Source organism: Carcharhinus amblyrhynchos, unplaced genomic scaffold (genome assembly GCF_965287045.1).
Source record: "Carcharhinus amblyrhynchos unplaced genomic scaffold, sCarAmb.v2.hapA scaffold_37, whole genome shotgun sequence".
In the NCBI taxonomy this organism is placed as follows: Eukaryota; Metazoa; Chordata; class Chondrichthyes; order Carcharhiniformes; family Carcharhinidae; genus Carcharhinus; species Carcharhinus amblyrhynchos.
In genome coordinates this window covers 6,310,802-6,326,666 of record NW_027649778.1, presented here as the reverse complement: position 1 = coordinate 6,326,666, position 15,865 = coordinate 6,310,802, and the positions used below count along the sequence as shown (strand labels likewise).

Here is a 15,865-nt window from a genome sequence, read left to right as displayed (position 1 = left end):
CCAGGCCCCAATCCCTATAACCCTACTTATTTCCCCGACTAACCCCCGACACTAAGGGGACAATTTAGCATGATCAATCCACCTAACCCGCACATCTTTGGCGTGTGGGAGGAAACCGGAGTACCCAGAGGAAACCCATGCAGACATGGGGTGAATATATAAACGCCACACAGTCAGTCACCCAAGGCAGGAATCGAATCGGTGTCCCTGATGCTGTGAGGCAGCAGTGCTAACCACTGTACCAGCTGCCCACTTGAGGTTTTGAGTAGGTGTAGAGAGGGGAACCTTGCAGGCGAGACCAGAATGAGTGTCACAAATGACACTGTTAATACATCCAGCAGTGATTCAGGAGAAACTGCTTTGCCCAGACAGGGGTTGGTATGTGGAACTTGTCGTCGCCACTCCCTCCCCACCCCCCGCCCCCCAAAAGACATAATTGAAGTGAAGAAAATTGCTGTATAAAAGAGGAAGCTCTAAGCATGAGAAAGAAAGGAACCGGATAAAGAGTAGGGAGATATTCATATGAAACCAACATTGGCAATGGATCAGTTACAGAAGTGACTGGTTTCAAGTCTACATATTTGCAAAAATCAGACATGTGGGTGGTGATTTAAAGGTACCAGTTTTGTCTTAACGCAAGAAAAGTCAAATGGAAAGATTTTCCAGCCCATTGCTCTCCTGCACTCACTCTCCCTCCATCACATCTAGATGTGCTCTGCTTAGCTTCTTTGCAATAATCAGCTTTGCAACACCCTACTTCCTCAATTAGAATAATTCCACAGGACAAGATGACATTTACAATATACTTACACACAATAACTAGGCAAGCCTCGATCCAACATCGCTTCATTCAGAATAACCCATCAGCTGTTGAAGGCTCCTGCCTCCTTGGCCGAGTTCTAGGTTTAAGGTTATGGACGCGATTTTCCCCCCAAAAAATCTAAGCGCCCAACAGGCAGAAAACCTCCCATTTTCCCACCCAGGCATTAAGTGGGCATTGTTGAATGAATTTATGACACTGTATGCAATGCAGAAAGCCAGGTGATTCATGCCAGTATTTTGGGGAGGTGGGGTGGCGAGACCTAAACCCGCTTGACAGGCCGGCAGCAGGCTGCTCAGGGGACCATTGGGCATGCATCAATCTCCCAGTAAATTTTATTTTAGTGTCAGAAGAAGGCTTACATTAACACCACAATGAAGTTATTATGAAAATCCCCTAGTTGCCACACTCCTACGTCTGTTCAAACAAACCGGGGGAGAATTTAGCGCAGCCAATGCACCTAACCAACACATCTTCCGGACTGTGGGATGAACCCAGAGCACCTGGAGGAAACCCTTTCAGACATGGAGAGAACATGCAGGCTCCGCACAGACAGTGACCCAAGCCAGGAATTGAACCTGGGTTCCTGGCATACTGCGAGCTCAGTGACATGCCCCCAACCCCATGAACATCACAAGCCCTGATCAGCCCCCCTGCAGCTCTCCCCCCATTCCTCCCCTTCCACTGGGTCTGTTTCCACTCCCATCTGGCACTGCCCTTAAGGCCCCACCCCAAGGCTTCAACCCCTTGGGAGGACATGATGGGCACTGTCAGGGTGCCAGGCTGGCAGTGCTGGGTGCCTGGTGGGCAGAGCTCCTCCCAACCTCCCAGGGGTCTCAATGGCCTTTAGTTCCACCAGCTGGGCCATCACACCAGGTCCTGATTACTGGGGACTACCTGTGATCCCTGCCAGTGGGAATATACACCAGGAATTCGGAAATCCAAGTAAGCCCGGTTGATCGCATCCTGGGCTCACTTAACGTACGCAAATAACAATACACATCGCTTATCACATCAAAAAATTGGCTTGGGTGATTCCCATTTTTTGGCCTCCTGCTTAAATTTCCTGTTCCACCAAATGACTCAAACAGCATAATGGGGCAGGAAAATATATACATTTAATTTCTCCCACAGGGAAGAAGATTTCCCCCATAGCGACCCTATCAAATCCATTCTAAACGCTAGTGATTAGATCACTGCTACAAGTTCAGACACAACTGGACAACCTATCCTCATACTTCAGCACCCAGGTTCATTCTGGTGGTACTAATCAAAAACACAAGACACCAGCGTGAGAATTCAGAATCCTGTAGATGGATTTTTAAATAAATCAATGCAAATTCCTGTAAAGGCAGAGCATTCCCGTCACAGATGGTTATGCTTTTTTTCCATTAGAAAATGGGAAGAAGAAACATGAAGGGTGACCCGATGGAAGTCTTTAAGATAATAAAAGGATTTGATAAGAGCTGATTTATTATTTATTTAGTTTCTTTATTTTATTAGTCACTTTATTTTATTAGTCACAAGCAGACTTACATTTTAATGAAGTCACATTCCAGTGCCTGTTCGGGTACATTGAGGGAGAATTTAGCATGGCCAATGCACCTAACCTGCACGCTTTCGGATTGTGGGAGGAAACTGGAGCATCCGGAGGAAACCCATGCAGATGCAGGGAGAATGTGCAAACCCCACACAGTCACCCAAGACTGAAAACGAACCCAGGTCCCTTGCAGTGAGAGGCAGAAGTGCTAATCACCACGCTACCCGTGCCATCGCTGTGCCAACCCAGTCAGGCCTGTGAATGACTAATGATTTCTGGACATCTGATCCAATCGCGTGTTGACACCCTCATGCTCCCTTTACACTTGTCTGATCCAATGGTCTCCAGGCAAACCTCCCATCATTCTTTCACAATTAAGTCAAGCACACCCAAACCTCTGTCACCCATTTCCTAACTCGCACTAAGTCCTGTTCACCTATCAGCTCTGCATGCATGGATCCACACTGGCTGCCAGTGCACCAACAGCTTTTTTGTGTACATAGCCTTCCCCTTCCCTACTTCTATAACCTTTACATGCATCTTGCCAGGAGCTCTGTCTCTTCCTCCAGCCATGACCTCCAGTACACGCCACACTTTCATCACACCAGTGTCTGTGCTTTCAGCTGCCAAGGCCTAAAGCTCTGGAATTCCCTCCCTAAATCTCTACATCCTCTCTCCTCCTCCTTAAAACATAGCTCCTTGGCTAGCCTGAACCCACTTGCCCTTTCAGAAGCCTTTGAAGGCAGTCTAGAAGAGATGTCCCCAAAACAACACTGTTTAGAGGGGGAAAAACACACAGAGAAACTGGGTCAGAATAATATGCATTTAAACAGTGCCTTTCACAGCCTTGGAATATCTCAAATCTCTTTGATTTGATTTAGCATTGTGTCTTGTATTAGTGAAAAGTATTATTTCTTGCGCATTACACAGACGAAGTATACTGTTCATACAGAAGGAAACAAGACAGTGCAGAATGTAGTGTTACAGTCACAGTTAGGATGTAGAGAAAGATCAAATTAATGAGAGGTTGGTCTATTCAAAAGTTTGACGACCGAAGGAAAGAAGCTGATTCGTACGTGACCTCAAACTTTTTCCTGATGGAAGGCGGAATAGAGAAGTCTGGGGTGCATGAGGTCCTTAATTATGCTGGCTGCTTCAAAACCTATGAAGCATTTTTTAAAAACGTATTTGTACTTTGTAATGTAGGAAGATGCAGCTCTTGACACTTGCTCAGATTAAGAAGATTGTTAAAATGTCACAGCTCTGGATTCACCAAGTCTAGAAAATGAGGAAAGTTGAGGAGCAAGTTCAAGAAATCAATCTTCAGCATGACAAAGCATGGGCAACACTTCTCGAAGTGGAGTGGAAATGAAGCTTTGCACGTTCTCCCCACGTCTGCGTGAATTTCCTCCAGGTGCTCCAGTTTCCTCCCACGGTCTGAAAGACATGCTGGTTCGGGTGCATTGGCCCGAACAGGGGCCGGACTGTGGCGACTAGATTTTCACAGTAATTTCATTGCAGTGTTAATGTAAGCTTTACTTGGTGACTAACAAATAAAAGTGGGGGAACGTTGCCTGGGCGGAGGGCAATAGTCTTGGCAGATGTAAAATGGCAGAAGGGAGTGGGGAGAGGGGCATCCCCCAAAATCTGGGGTCTGCACAGCTATTCCAGGAACTCATCAAGCTGCGTGTAAATGGCCAAAGGCAGGCTTAACAGTGTAACCCTGGGGACAGGAGTGGGGTACAGTCACCACTTGGGCAATGCAATGGGCTGGTTCTCACGGGCTTTAGTTCAAGATGAAGGTTTGGGAGCTCACGCTGCGATCACGAAACACGTTTGGAGAGAGAAAGAGAGAAGAAGAAGAGGGAAAATCGGCAAGTAATCTGGCACGCTCAAATTTGAACATGAAAAAGCCACAGATTTCTGGAAGAGGATAGACTGGATTGATAAGTTCCACAGCTTTCAGACATCTTGGAGGTGCTCAGACAGAAAGAACATGCTTGGCACAAAAGGAGCAACTTACTTCTTGGAGGCAACCTCTCTCCGCTCATGAGCCACGCAGACCATTAACCGGTCTCCAGGCCAGCTGTAACATCCACATATCCCCTTCAGCCCACTGAATTAGGATGCCACCAGCAACTACCCTGCAAGTAACAGGAGTATTATTCAGCCTCCACTTCTCCAGCTGACAAGCCCTCCCTGCAGCAACGGTCTGATCAGTAGGACATGAGTCCAGGCCAAAAACCAGACAAGAGTTTTACTAACCACAGCACGGTGACACAATGGTTAGCACCGCTGCCTCATAGCACCAGGGACCCGGGTTCAATTCCAGCCTCGGGTCACTGTCTGTGTGGAACAAAGAACAAAGAAAATTACAGCACAGGAACAGGCCCTTTAAGCCTGCATCGACCATGCTGCCCATCAGAACTAAAACCCCCCTACCCTTCTGGGGACCATATCCCTCCATTCCCATCCTATTGGTAAATTTGTCAAGACACCCCTTAAAAGTCACTATCGTATCTGCTTCCACTACCTCCCCTGGCAGCAAGTTCCAAGCACCCATCACCCTCTGTAAAAACTTGCCCTGTACATCTGCTTCAAACCTTGCCCCGTACATCTGCTTCAAACCTTGCCCCTCACACCTTAAACCTATGCCCCTAGTAACTGACTCTTCCACCCTGGGAAGAGAGCTTCTGAATATCCACTCTGTCCATGCCCCTTGTAATCTTGTAACCTTCTATCAGGTCACCCGTCACCCTCTGTCGTTCCAGTAAAAACAAACCAAGTTTGCATGTTCTCCCCGTGTCTGCATGGGTTTCCTCCGGGTGCTCCAGCTTCCTCCCACAGTCCAAAGACGTGTGGGTTAGATTGATTGGCCATAGTGTCAGGGGGATTAGCAGGGTAAATACGTGGGGTTACGAGAATAGGGCCCAAATCAGTGCAAACTTGATGGGCCAAATTGCTTCCTTCTACAATGTAGGGATTCTTTGTTCTAACCAAAACATACAACAGCTGAACAATGCATCACCAATACACAACGTCAGAATGGTGAATAGCTCTTTGTTCTGACTGGAGGGAGCTAAAAAGTGAGGTATTTTCATCTGGAAAAAGATATCAAAGTCTGAGAACACGTAGCAACCAACTTGAGAACAGCTTCATTCCTGCTGCCATCAGAATTTTGAATGAACCTATCATATATTAAGCTCATCTTTCTTTTCATCCTACCTATAATTGCAACACTACATCCTCCACCCCATCCTTTTCTCCTCTATGTACTCCATGAACAGTATACTTTGCCTATATCATGCGCAAGAAATAACACTTTCCACTGTATCCCAATACACATGACAACAATAAATCAAATCAAACTGATGCCCCCCTCCCCCACCACCCCCCCAACCCCCAGGTTTCAACACACAGGCCTCTGCTATTTATTTGAGGTATATTAAAGAATAGGTTGGGTATAGGGAGCAACTAGTAGATGGCACAAAACCTGAAAGCACAGGAAAGTGAGGAAATTGGTGACAGACTTAAGAGGATACAGGTAGGCTGGTGTGAGGCGATGCATTCTGGTAGGAAGGACAAGGGCAGACAAAACACATTAAAAGTACAATATTAAAGGTGGTGCATTGACTGAGGACACACAAATCTTTAAAGGAGTTTTGGCAGGTTAACAAAACAGTTAAGGCATATTAAATCCTGCATTTTATTAGATACGAGTACAAAAGCACGAAGGTTGTGCTAAACCTACATAAACATAGAAAACAGAAGCAGGATTAGGCCATTCAGCACTTCAAGCCAGCTCCATCATTCTGTCTGATCATAGCTCTTCATCAAATTCAATATCCTGGTTCCTTCCATCCCCCCCACAATTGTCCCAAGAGCTATATCTAATTTCTTCTTGAAATCACACATTTTAGCCCCGTTACTTCCTGTGATAGCGAATTCCACAATCGCCACTCTTCAGGCAACAAAATTTCATAGAATCAGAATAAAATTGCAGAATCCCTACAGTGCAGAACGAGGAAGTTTGACCCACACTGAACAATCCAATCCAAGCCCTCGCCCCCTAAACCCCACCCTTTACCCTGCTAATTCTCCAACACCAAGGGGCAATTTAGCACAGGCAATCCACCTAACTAGCACATCTTTCGGATTTTGTGGGAGGAAATCAGAGCGCCCGGAGGAAACCCACGCAGACACAGGAAGAATGTGCAAACTCCAGACAGTCACCCAAGCCAGGAATCAACCCCGTGTCCCTGGCGCAGTGAGGCAGCAGCGCTAACCACTGTGCCACCCACAGTCCTACCCAGTCCTAAATGATTTACCCCTTATCCTCAAACTATGACCCCCTAGTTCTGGACTTTCCCACAATCAGGAACATTCTTTCAGAATCTACTCTGTTAGAACTTTAAGTTTCCGTGAGATCCCCTCTCACTCTTCTGAACTCCAGTGAATACAATCCTAACTGACTTAGTCTAAAAACATTAGCTCAGGTTCAAGCTGAAGTGTGCATGCCCAGTTCTGGGTCTCACTTTAGGAAGGGCCCGAAGTGTTTGGTAAGAGTATGGAAGAGATTTACTACAATGACTCCAGATTAGTTGCAGGGATTAACTCCAGAAACTGGGATGCTCTCCTTCAAGCAAAGGCAGCCAAGAGGAGCTCAGGCAGGTTGCTTTAAATTCTGAGAGGTTGGGGGCTTCTGCTACATGACCCTCCCCCCTCCCTATGCCTATGTACACCTTTATTTCTCTTGTCATGAAATACACTCTGATTTGCCATCATTGGGCGTGTGCATCAAGCCTGCCAGAGGGATGGCACAGTGGTTAGCACTGCTGCCTCACAGTACCAGAGACCCGGGTTCGATTCCTGGTTTGGGTCAGTGTGGAGTTTGCACGTTCTCCCCGTGTCTGTGTGGGTTTCCTCCGGATGCTCCGGTTTCCTTCCACTAGTTAGGTGCATTGGCCAGGCTAAACACTCCCTCAGCGTATCTGAACAGGTGCCGGAGTGTAACAACTAGGGGAATTTCACAGTAAATTCACTGCAGTGTTAATGTAAGCCTACTTGTGACACTAATGAATAAACTGTTTTTTTAAAAAATGTTTAAAGAAGACACCATTCCCCACACCTCTCCAACCGACCTCGTCCACTTTCCTGCTTCAACAACTCTTCCCCAACCTCCAGCAAACCCAGTCTCTTCACCCACCCACCAAACACACCCCCCACACCCCTGCAGCCCACTGCAAATATTTCAAACATCCCAGCTGGCCTTCAGTTTTTCTGGCAGCTGCCACAGATTTAAATAAAGATAAACCATCTCCAATGGTTGATAATTAGCAGGCCCTCTAGATTTAAACCATTCTATTTATTCATCTGTGGGACATGGACGTTGCTGGCCGGCCAGCATTTATTGCCCATCCCTAGTTGCCCTTGGTCAGAGAGCAGTTGAGAGTCAAACACATTGCTGTGGCTCTGGAGTCACATATAGGCCAGACCGGGTAAGGACGGCAGATTTCCTTTTCTGAAGGACATTAGTGAACCAGATGGGTTTTTAATGGCAATCCACAATGGTTTCATGGTCATCAGTAGATTCTTAATTCCGGATTTTTTTTTATTCAAATTCCACCATCTGACATGGTGGGATTCGAACTCAGGCCTCCAGAACATTCGCTGAGTTTCTGGATTAATAGTCAAGTGATAATACCACTAGGCCATCACCTCCCCATTTAGGAAAACAACCAGAAAGGACATGAAGAAAAATCTGTTTATGCAGAGAATGACTGAGATTTAGAACATGTTGACTTGGAGGCTGGTGGGTGTGGATTCAATAGAACTGCATAGGATAGCACAAAGACAGGCCATTCTGCCCAACCAATTCATGCTAGCATTAACGCTCGTCATAGAAGTTTACAGCATGGAAACAGGCTCTTCGGCCCAACTTGTCCAAGTCACCCTTTTTGTTTTAAAATTAACAATCTAGTCTCAATTGCCCGTGTTTGGCCCATATCCCTACACAAAAAGACAATATTGTACCCGCCTCTAGTGCTACCTCTGGCAGCTCGTTCCAGGCACTCACCACCCTGTGTGAAAAAATTGTCCCTCTGGACCCTCTTGTATTTATCCCCTCTCATCTTGAACCTATGCTCTCTAGTTTTAGACTCCCATACCTTTGAGAAAAGATGTTGACTATCAAGGTGATCTATGCCCCTCATTGTTTTATAGGCCTCCATAAGATCACCCCTAAGCCTTCTACTCTTCAGAGGAAAAAAGTCCCAGTCCATCCCACCTCTCCTTATAACTCAAACCATCAAGCCCTGGTAGCATCCGAGTTAATCACTCATGTTACTTCATCTAATTCTGTCATCATAACCCTGCACACTAATCAAGCCTTCCCTTAAATACTATCCATTCCAACCACTCCCTGTGGGAGCTAGTTCCACATTCTTACCACTCTCTGAACAAACAAGTTTCTTCTGAATTCCCGATTGGATTCCTTGAGGACTAGTTTATATTGACATTATGGTCTTCCCATAAGAGGAAACGTACCATCCTTTTAAATCTTTTTTCTCCCCACACATTCCGGTGCCTCTCTCTATGATAATGCAACCAGAATTCTACTCCGTACTCCAAGCATGGTCTAACCAAAATTCAATACAAGTTTGGCATTCTTCAGTTTGCAATTCTATCCCTCTGAAATAATCACCAGTGGCTGTTTTTTGTTATGGTCTGACTGACCTTTGTTGTTATTTTTAGCAATCTGTATATTTGCACTCCCTGATCACTTTGCTCCCATTTAAACACTTATTTTCTAAATAATACGCAACCTCCTTATTTTCTTTGGCAAGTTGTGACACCTCACATTGAGCTATATTGAAATTCATTAGTTAATCATAAGCTCGTCAGCACAAAAACTACAGGGTTATTGTAAAATCCCATCTGGTTCACCAAGCATCCTTTAGGGAAGGAAATCTGCCATCCTTACCGGTCTGGTCGACGTGTCTCCAGAGCCACAGCAATGTGGTTGACTTTTAACTGCCCAAGGAAATGACCGAGCAAGACACTCAGCTGTCACCTTTACCGTCACCTTCTCAAGAGCAATTAGTAATTGCCAACAAATATTAGAAAAATTCATACAAAAATGGGGCAGTACAGTGCCACTGTGGTTAGCACTACGGTCTCATAGCTCCAGGGACTGGGGTTCGATTGGATGGCTGTCTGTGTAGAGTCAGCATGTCCTCCCCGTGTCTGCATGGGTTTCCTCTGGATGCTCCAGTCTCCGTCCACTATCCAAAGATGTGCAGGTTAGGTGCACAGCCATGCAACATTACCCTGTGGTGTCCAAAGGTATGCAGGGGGTGGGGGGGGGATACTGGATAAGATGCCCTTTCGACGAGTTGGTCTAGGCTCAATGGGCCAACTGGCCTCTTTTTAACCTAGGATTCTATGAATAAGTTCAAGAGACCAGACAATAATCTGAACAAAGATATCAATTACCTTTGTTTAAATACAACTTTGTTGCTTATAAACTGTTCTGATATCATGGCAGCAAGCGTCTGCCAGCCTGAATTTCCTTGTCCGATCTCTGACCCTCTACTGGTTCTGGAGAAGAGATGTAGGTTCAATATCTAGGCTGACATTTCAGTCCGGCATAGAAAGAATGTTGCACTATCAGAGATGAAACGTTAAATCAAAACTTCCCTCTAAGCAAGAGGGCTTCTACCCACTCTCCTGGTCAATATTTGTCCCTCAACCAATATCACAAACAACATGACAGTTTCATGTGCAAAAATGGGCTTGTATTTCCAACAATGGTCGCAGTTCAAGAGTGGTCTCAACTCCTAATTATACCACTAACGTTTAAATCTGCTGGGAGAAGTAGGGCCTTCCTATCCAGGTGCCTCAAAACTTTGTACATCTCAATTAAAGCTCTTTCCAAAGTTCTTTCAAGACATTCTGAAGTTCACATAATTATAGAAATTTATACAGAAAGGACATATGGCCCATCATAGTCGGGAATGCCAAGAAAAATAATAATCTTGCTTTTGTACTCTCGATCCATAGCCGCGAACAGGATGGCAATTCAAGGTCACGTTTGGCTGCTGTTTTTTAAAGTTTTAAGTTGACATTTATTACAGAGCTGGAGAAAAGAACCGTTTCATTCAAAAACTATCCTTTTAAGTACAACAAGGTAATGCATTTTTGGAAGGTCTAATACAGATAGAAAATACACAGTAAATGGCAGAACTCATAAGAGTATATTGATAAGCAGAGGGGTCAGGTACACAGGTCACTGAAAGTGGCAGTGCACATGGAGAAGGTAGTCAAGAAGGCTTACGGCATGCTTGCCTTCATTGGATGGGGCACTGAGTTTAAAAGTTTGCAAGTCATGTTGCAGCTTTATAGAACCTTAGATAGGCCGCACTTGGAATATCATGTTCAATTCTGGTTGTCACACTACCAGAAGGATGTGCAGGTTTTGGAGAGGGTACAGAAAAGATTTACCAGGGTTTGCCTGGTATGGAGGGCATTAGCTATGAGGAGAAGTTGAAGAAACTTGGTTTGTTCTCACTGGGAAGATGGAAGTTGAGGGGTCAACCTGATAGGAGTCTACAAGATTATGAGGAGCACGGACAGAGTGGATAGTCAGAAGATTTTTCCCAGGGTGGAAGAGTCAAATGCTAGGGGGCACAGGTTTAAAGGAGATGTAGGAGGCAGATTTTTTTTCCCTACAGAGAGCAGTGGGTGCCTGGAACTCGCTGTCAGTGGGGGAGGCAGTGGAAGCAGATACAATGGTGACTTTTCAGGGGCATCTTGACAAATACATGAATCTGATAGGAATAGAGGGATAAGATCTCCTGAAGGATAGGGGGGTTTAGTTCAGTCGGGCAGCATGGTCGGTGCAGGCTTGGAGGGTCAAAGGGCCCGTTCCTGTACTGTACGTTTCTTTGTTTTTTGTTCCCACACCCTCAGCATGAAAAGAATATCTCAACTCCCCTCTAATCATACCACTAATGTTTAAATCTGCTAAGGGAAATAGGGTCTTCCTAACCATAGGGTCTTCCTAACCAAGCACCTCAAAACTTGGTACACCTCAATTAAAGCTCTCCTCTGTTCCAAAAAAAGTTACCCAGCTTTTGAAATCCTTCTTCATAGCTAAGTTTGCAAGAGGCACCACAGGAAACCGGTTTTGTCCTTCCCATTAAGTGAAATAAAGTTTATTTATGAGTTACAAGTAGGCCTACATTAACACCACAACTAAATTACTGTAAAGTTCCCCTAGTCGCCACATTCCGGCACCTGTTCAGGTCAGTGCACCTAACCAGCACGCCTTCCAGATTGTGGGAGGAAACCAGAGCATTCAGAGGAAACCCACGCAGACATGGGGAGAACTTACAGACACCACACAGACAGTGCCCGTCAGGAATCGAACCCAGGTCCCTGGCACTGAGAGGCAGCAGTACTAACCATTGTGTCACCCTGCAGGGGATCCAAACTCTACAAGATGATGCAATAACATTGAGACAGAGCACATAATCTTACCAAATGGTGGAGCAGGCTTGAAGGGCCGAATGGCCTATTCCCAAGTCTTACATTCTCCTCCTTTAACACCCTTGGGTCTGCAAAAACCTATTAAGCCCACATTTAAAAAAAACATTTGACCCAGCAACTATTGTGGGCAAGAGTCCTAAACTTCAACCACCCTTTCCAAATTTCACTCCTGAGGTGATAGAATCATCACAGCATAGAAGGCCATTCTGCCCACTGGGTCCATGCCAGCACTCCGAAGGAGCAATGCACATCCTCCCCACACATTCCCTCTTTTGAGAAGTTGAGAACATTTAGAAAAATTAGAAGAGAATTGCAGCACAGGAGGAAGCCACACTGTGTGCAGTGTCTGTGCCACCCAGTCTAATCCCATTCTCCAGCACTTAGTCCTCAGCCCTAGAGATTACAGGACTTTAGTTGTCTGTCTACAAGTATTTCTGCCTAGGACCCATCCTAAACCTAGACTCTTCAACCAGCAGAAATGTCTCCTGCTCTATAAATATATGCGTACACACATACAAAATATATATTATACGTGATTACATATATCCTTTAATGAAGTATGGCTGTTACTGGCAAGATCAGTTTTTTAAAAAATTTATTTATGGGGTGTGGGTATCATAGGCTGGGCCAACACTTACTGCCCTCCCTTGAGAGCATTTAAGAGTCAACCACATTGCCCATCCCCAATTGTCCTTGAACTGAAAGTTAAAGTTTATTTATTGGTCACAAGTAAGGCTTACATTAACACTGCAATGAAGTTACTGTGAAATTCCCCTAGTCACCACAGCCCGGCGCCAGTTTGGATCAATGCACCCTAACCAGTATGTCTTTTAGACCGCAGAAGGAAACCAGAGCACCTGGAGGAAACCCACGGAGACATGGGGAGAATGTGCAAACTCCACACAGATGGTGACCCAAGCTGGGAATCGAACTCAGGTCTCAGGTTGTGATGCACTAGTGCTAATCACTGAGCCACCGTGGCAGCTTGCTTAACCATTTCAGTTAAGAATCAATCACATTTACTCTGGCGAAGGGTTATCCATGCTCAGAGTCACAGAGGTTTATAGCATGGAAACAGTCCCATTGACCCAATTTGTCCATGCCATCCCTTTTTTAACCATTTAGTCCCAATTGCCTGTGTTTGGCCCATATTCCTTTATAGGCATCTTACCCAAGTAACTGTCAAAATGTTTTTTAAAAGTCAAAATTGTACCTGCCTCTACTACTATCTCTGGCAGCTTGCTGCAGACACTCACCACACAATGTGAAAAAACTGCCCCTCTGAACCTTTTTAGATCTCCCCCCCTCACCTCATTTGAAACGTTAGTTCTGTTCACTCTTCACAGATGCAGTCAGACTTGCTGAGATTTTCCAGCATTTTCTGTTTTTCCAGTGCCCACAGTCATTTACTTATCATAGAACCCCTACAGTGCAGGAGGCCATTCAGCCCAAGCCTGCACTGATAACAATCCCACTCAGGCCCTATCCCTTCAACTCCATGCACCCAACCCACCAATCCCCTTGACACTAAAGGGTAATTTAGCATGGCCAAACATCATCTTTGGCATTTGGGAGGATATCCACACAGACACAGGGAGAATATACAAACGCCACAAAGTCACCCAGGACCGGAAACAAACCTGGGTCCCGAATGCTGGAAGGCAGCAGTACTAACTGTGCCACTCTCATTTGCTGTAGGCCGGAACTCACACATAGGGCAGACAAGGCAAGGAAAGCAGATGTTCTTCCCTAAAGGGACATTAGTGAATCAGATGGGCTTTCACTATTGATGATAGATGTCACAATCGCTGTTACTGAGGTTAGCTTTCAATTCCAGATTTTATTAATAGAATGAAAGATCCACCAGCTGGATCTGATGCCTGGGCTGATTGTATTGCGTACCCTGGTGACATTGGTAGAATATTTTCCCCACATTGTCCAAAGATGTGCAGATTAGATGGATTGGCCACGTTAAACTGGTCCTTAGTGTCTCAAGATGTGGTTATGTGGATTGGCTATGCTAAACTAGTCCTTGGTGTCCAAAAATGTGTGGATTCAGTGGATCAGCCATGCTAAATTGCCCCTTAGGGTCCAAGATGTGTAGGTTAGATGGATTGGTCATACTAAATTGCCCCATGCCCAAAGATGTGCAAGTTAGGTGGACTGACCATGCTAAATTGCCCCTTACTGTCCAAAGATGTACGGGTTAAGGTAAGGATGAGGGGGTAAATATATGGGATCACGGCCTGAGGAAGATGCTTTACCAGAGTTGAGTACAGGCTTGACGGGCCGAAGGGCCCTGGAAGGATGGGACTGACTAGACTAATCCTCCGACACCCCCCCACCCCCCAAAAAAACCATTTAGATTCCGGGGGTGGGGATGTCTCTCTGTGGGTGTGTGTCACCCAGGGATCTCACTGTCCCTGCCTCCCTGTGCCAGGCTGGCCACCCAGCGGCTGCCAGGGCCCCAGGAGCAGCGGCCGGGGGTGGGGAAGGAACCGAGGCCGCTGGAAGAGCCGCCCCGGCGGCAGCGGGTTCCCTCCCCCCCCGGTCCTGGCAGCCCACCTCCCGGCTTCCTCCCTCAGTACCCCTCACCACCCCATCTCCGGCTTCCTCACCTCGCCGTTTGCCGACCGCACCGGCACCGCGCTTTCCTGCGCCGCCATCTTCCCGCAGCAGCTTTAACTGCGGGATTTGGAGAGAGTGGGGTGGAGGAAGGGGACGGGGGGTCGAAGGTCATACGAGAATCTCGCGGGCGTCCTGTGAGAAATAGTCGCCCACCATCTTTGACGCAGGCGGAAATGCCTCCCTTGCCAGCATGGTCTCACCTGACTCTCATATGACTTGCCTGGACTTGAAAAATCTCACTCATTGGCCTGGCTGGAGACAATACACATCTCTTCAACCTGTGCTTAACCTTCTCTCCGCTCACATTGTCTGTACCTGTTGTAGGTAAAAGACACCTCTGAGACTGTTAGTGAGTCAAAATACAGTAAGTTTTATTTCAAAATAAAGAAACCTGGACCCAGCACTGGTTTACCAGGCTTCTCACTGAACACAAATACAAGTGGGTTTTATACATCATGAGGCCCAGTATCAATCACGATGCAAACTCCCAATTCCGGTTAGGACTGCAGGTCTTCCTATTTTGGTCACGATGCAAACTCCCAATTCAACCAGGATTCTCAGTCCATCTGGCAGCTGCAGTCACGACATAATTTTCGGTCCGGTTGTGACCCACAACACTTCTGGCAGCGTCGGCATCTCCTTCCCTGAAATTATTTGGGCAGTCGCGGCTGTCCCAGCAGGACTCTTCCTGCTAATGGTATCATAATCTACCAGCTGCAGCTGTAAGCCAGTATCGCAATCTATCAGCTGTAGCTGTTTAACAATGTTCAGTTGGCACAAACAGATCAGGTTTGCGATGTCTGCAAAATAACATTCACATTTGACTTTCTGTCTTTATGGAGACAAAAGTTAAAGAACGAAAGATATGAACAAGTAAGGAAAACATGAATAAATAATTTATATTGATACCAGGAGTAGTATAAGCTTAAGGAGATCAGCCATGAGGAAGGGTTATGTTTGTGATATATACTAGGTACAAAATTCATTAACCCTTTCCCTATTTCAGTACCTTTAAGACTTGATTAGCTGTAAAGACTCGCATTCCAATCATAATTCTATAAATTGAGTTTGTGTCTTTATATGTCCTTTTGTTGAATAGAATTCCCGCTCACCTGACGAAGGAACAGTGCTCCGAAAGCTAGTGGCTTGTGCTACCAAACAAACCCGTTGGATTTTAACCTGGTGTTGTGAGACTTCTTACTGTGCTCATACAGCAATGTCAGAAGTCTCACAACTACCAGGTTAAAGGCCAACGGGTTTATTTGGTAGCACAAGCTTTCAGAGCACAGCCCCTTCCATCATCACAGTAAGAAGTCTCACAACACCAG

At 45.9% G+C, this 15,865-nt stretch overlaps 1 protein-coding gene across 1 annotated transcript in view; it reads right to left on the bottom strand.

Moving 5' to 3' along the window:
* The window catches only part of clptm1 (CLPTM1 regulator of GABA type A receptor forward trafficking), a 57,702-nt gene extending 43,045 nt beyond the window's left edge, over positions 1–14,657 (bottom strand). The window contains exon 1 of the mRNA XM_080218158.1: positions 14,528–14,657. Coding sequence (XP_080074284.1) covers positions 14,528–14,575 — 48 coding nt within the window. The 5' untranslated portion in view covers positions 14,576–14,657. The remainder of the gene's footprint in view (positions 1–14,527) is intronic.
* Positions 14,658–15,865: the final 1,208 nt, after the last annotated feature.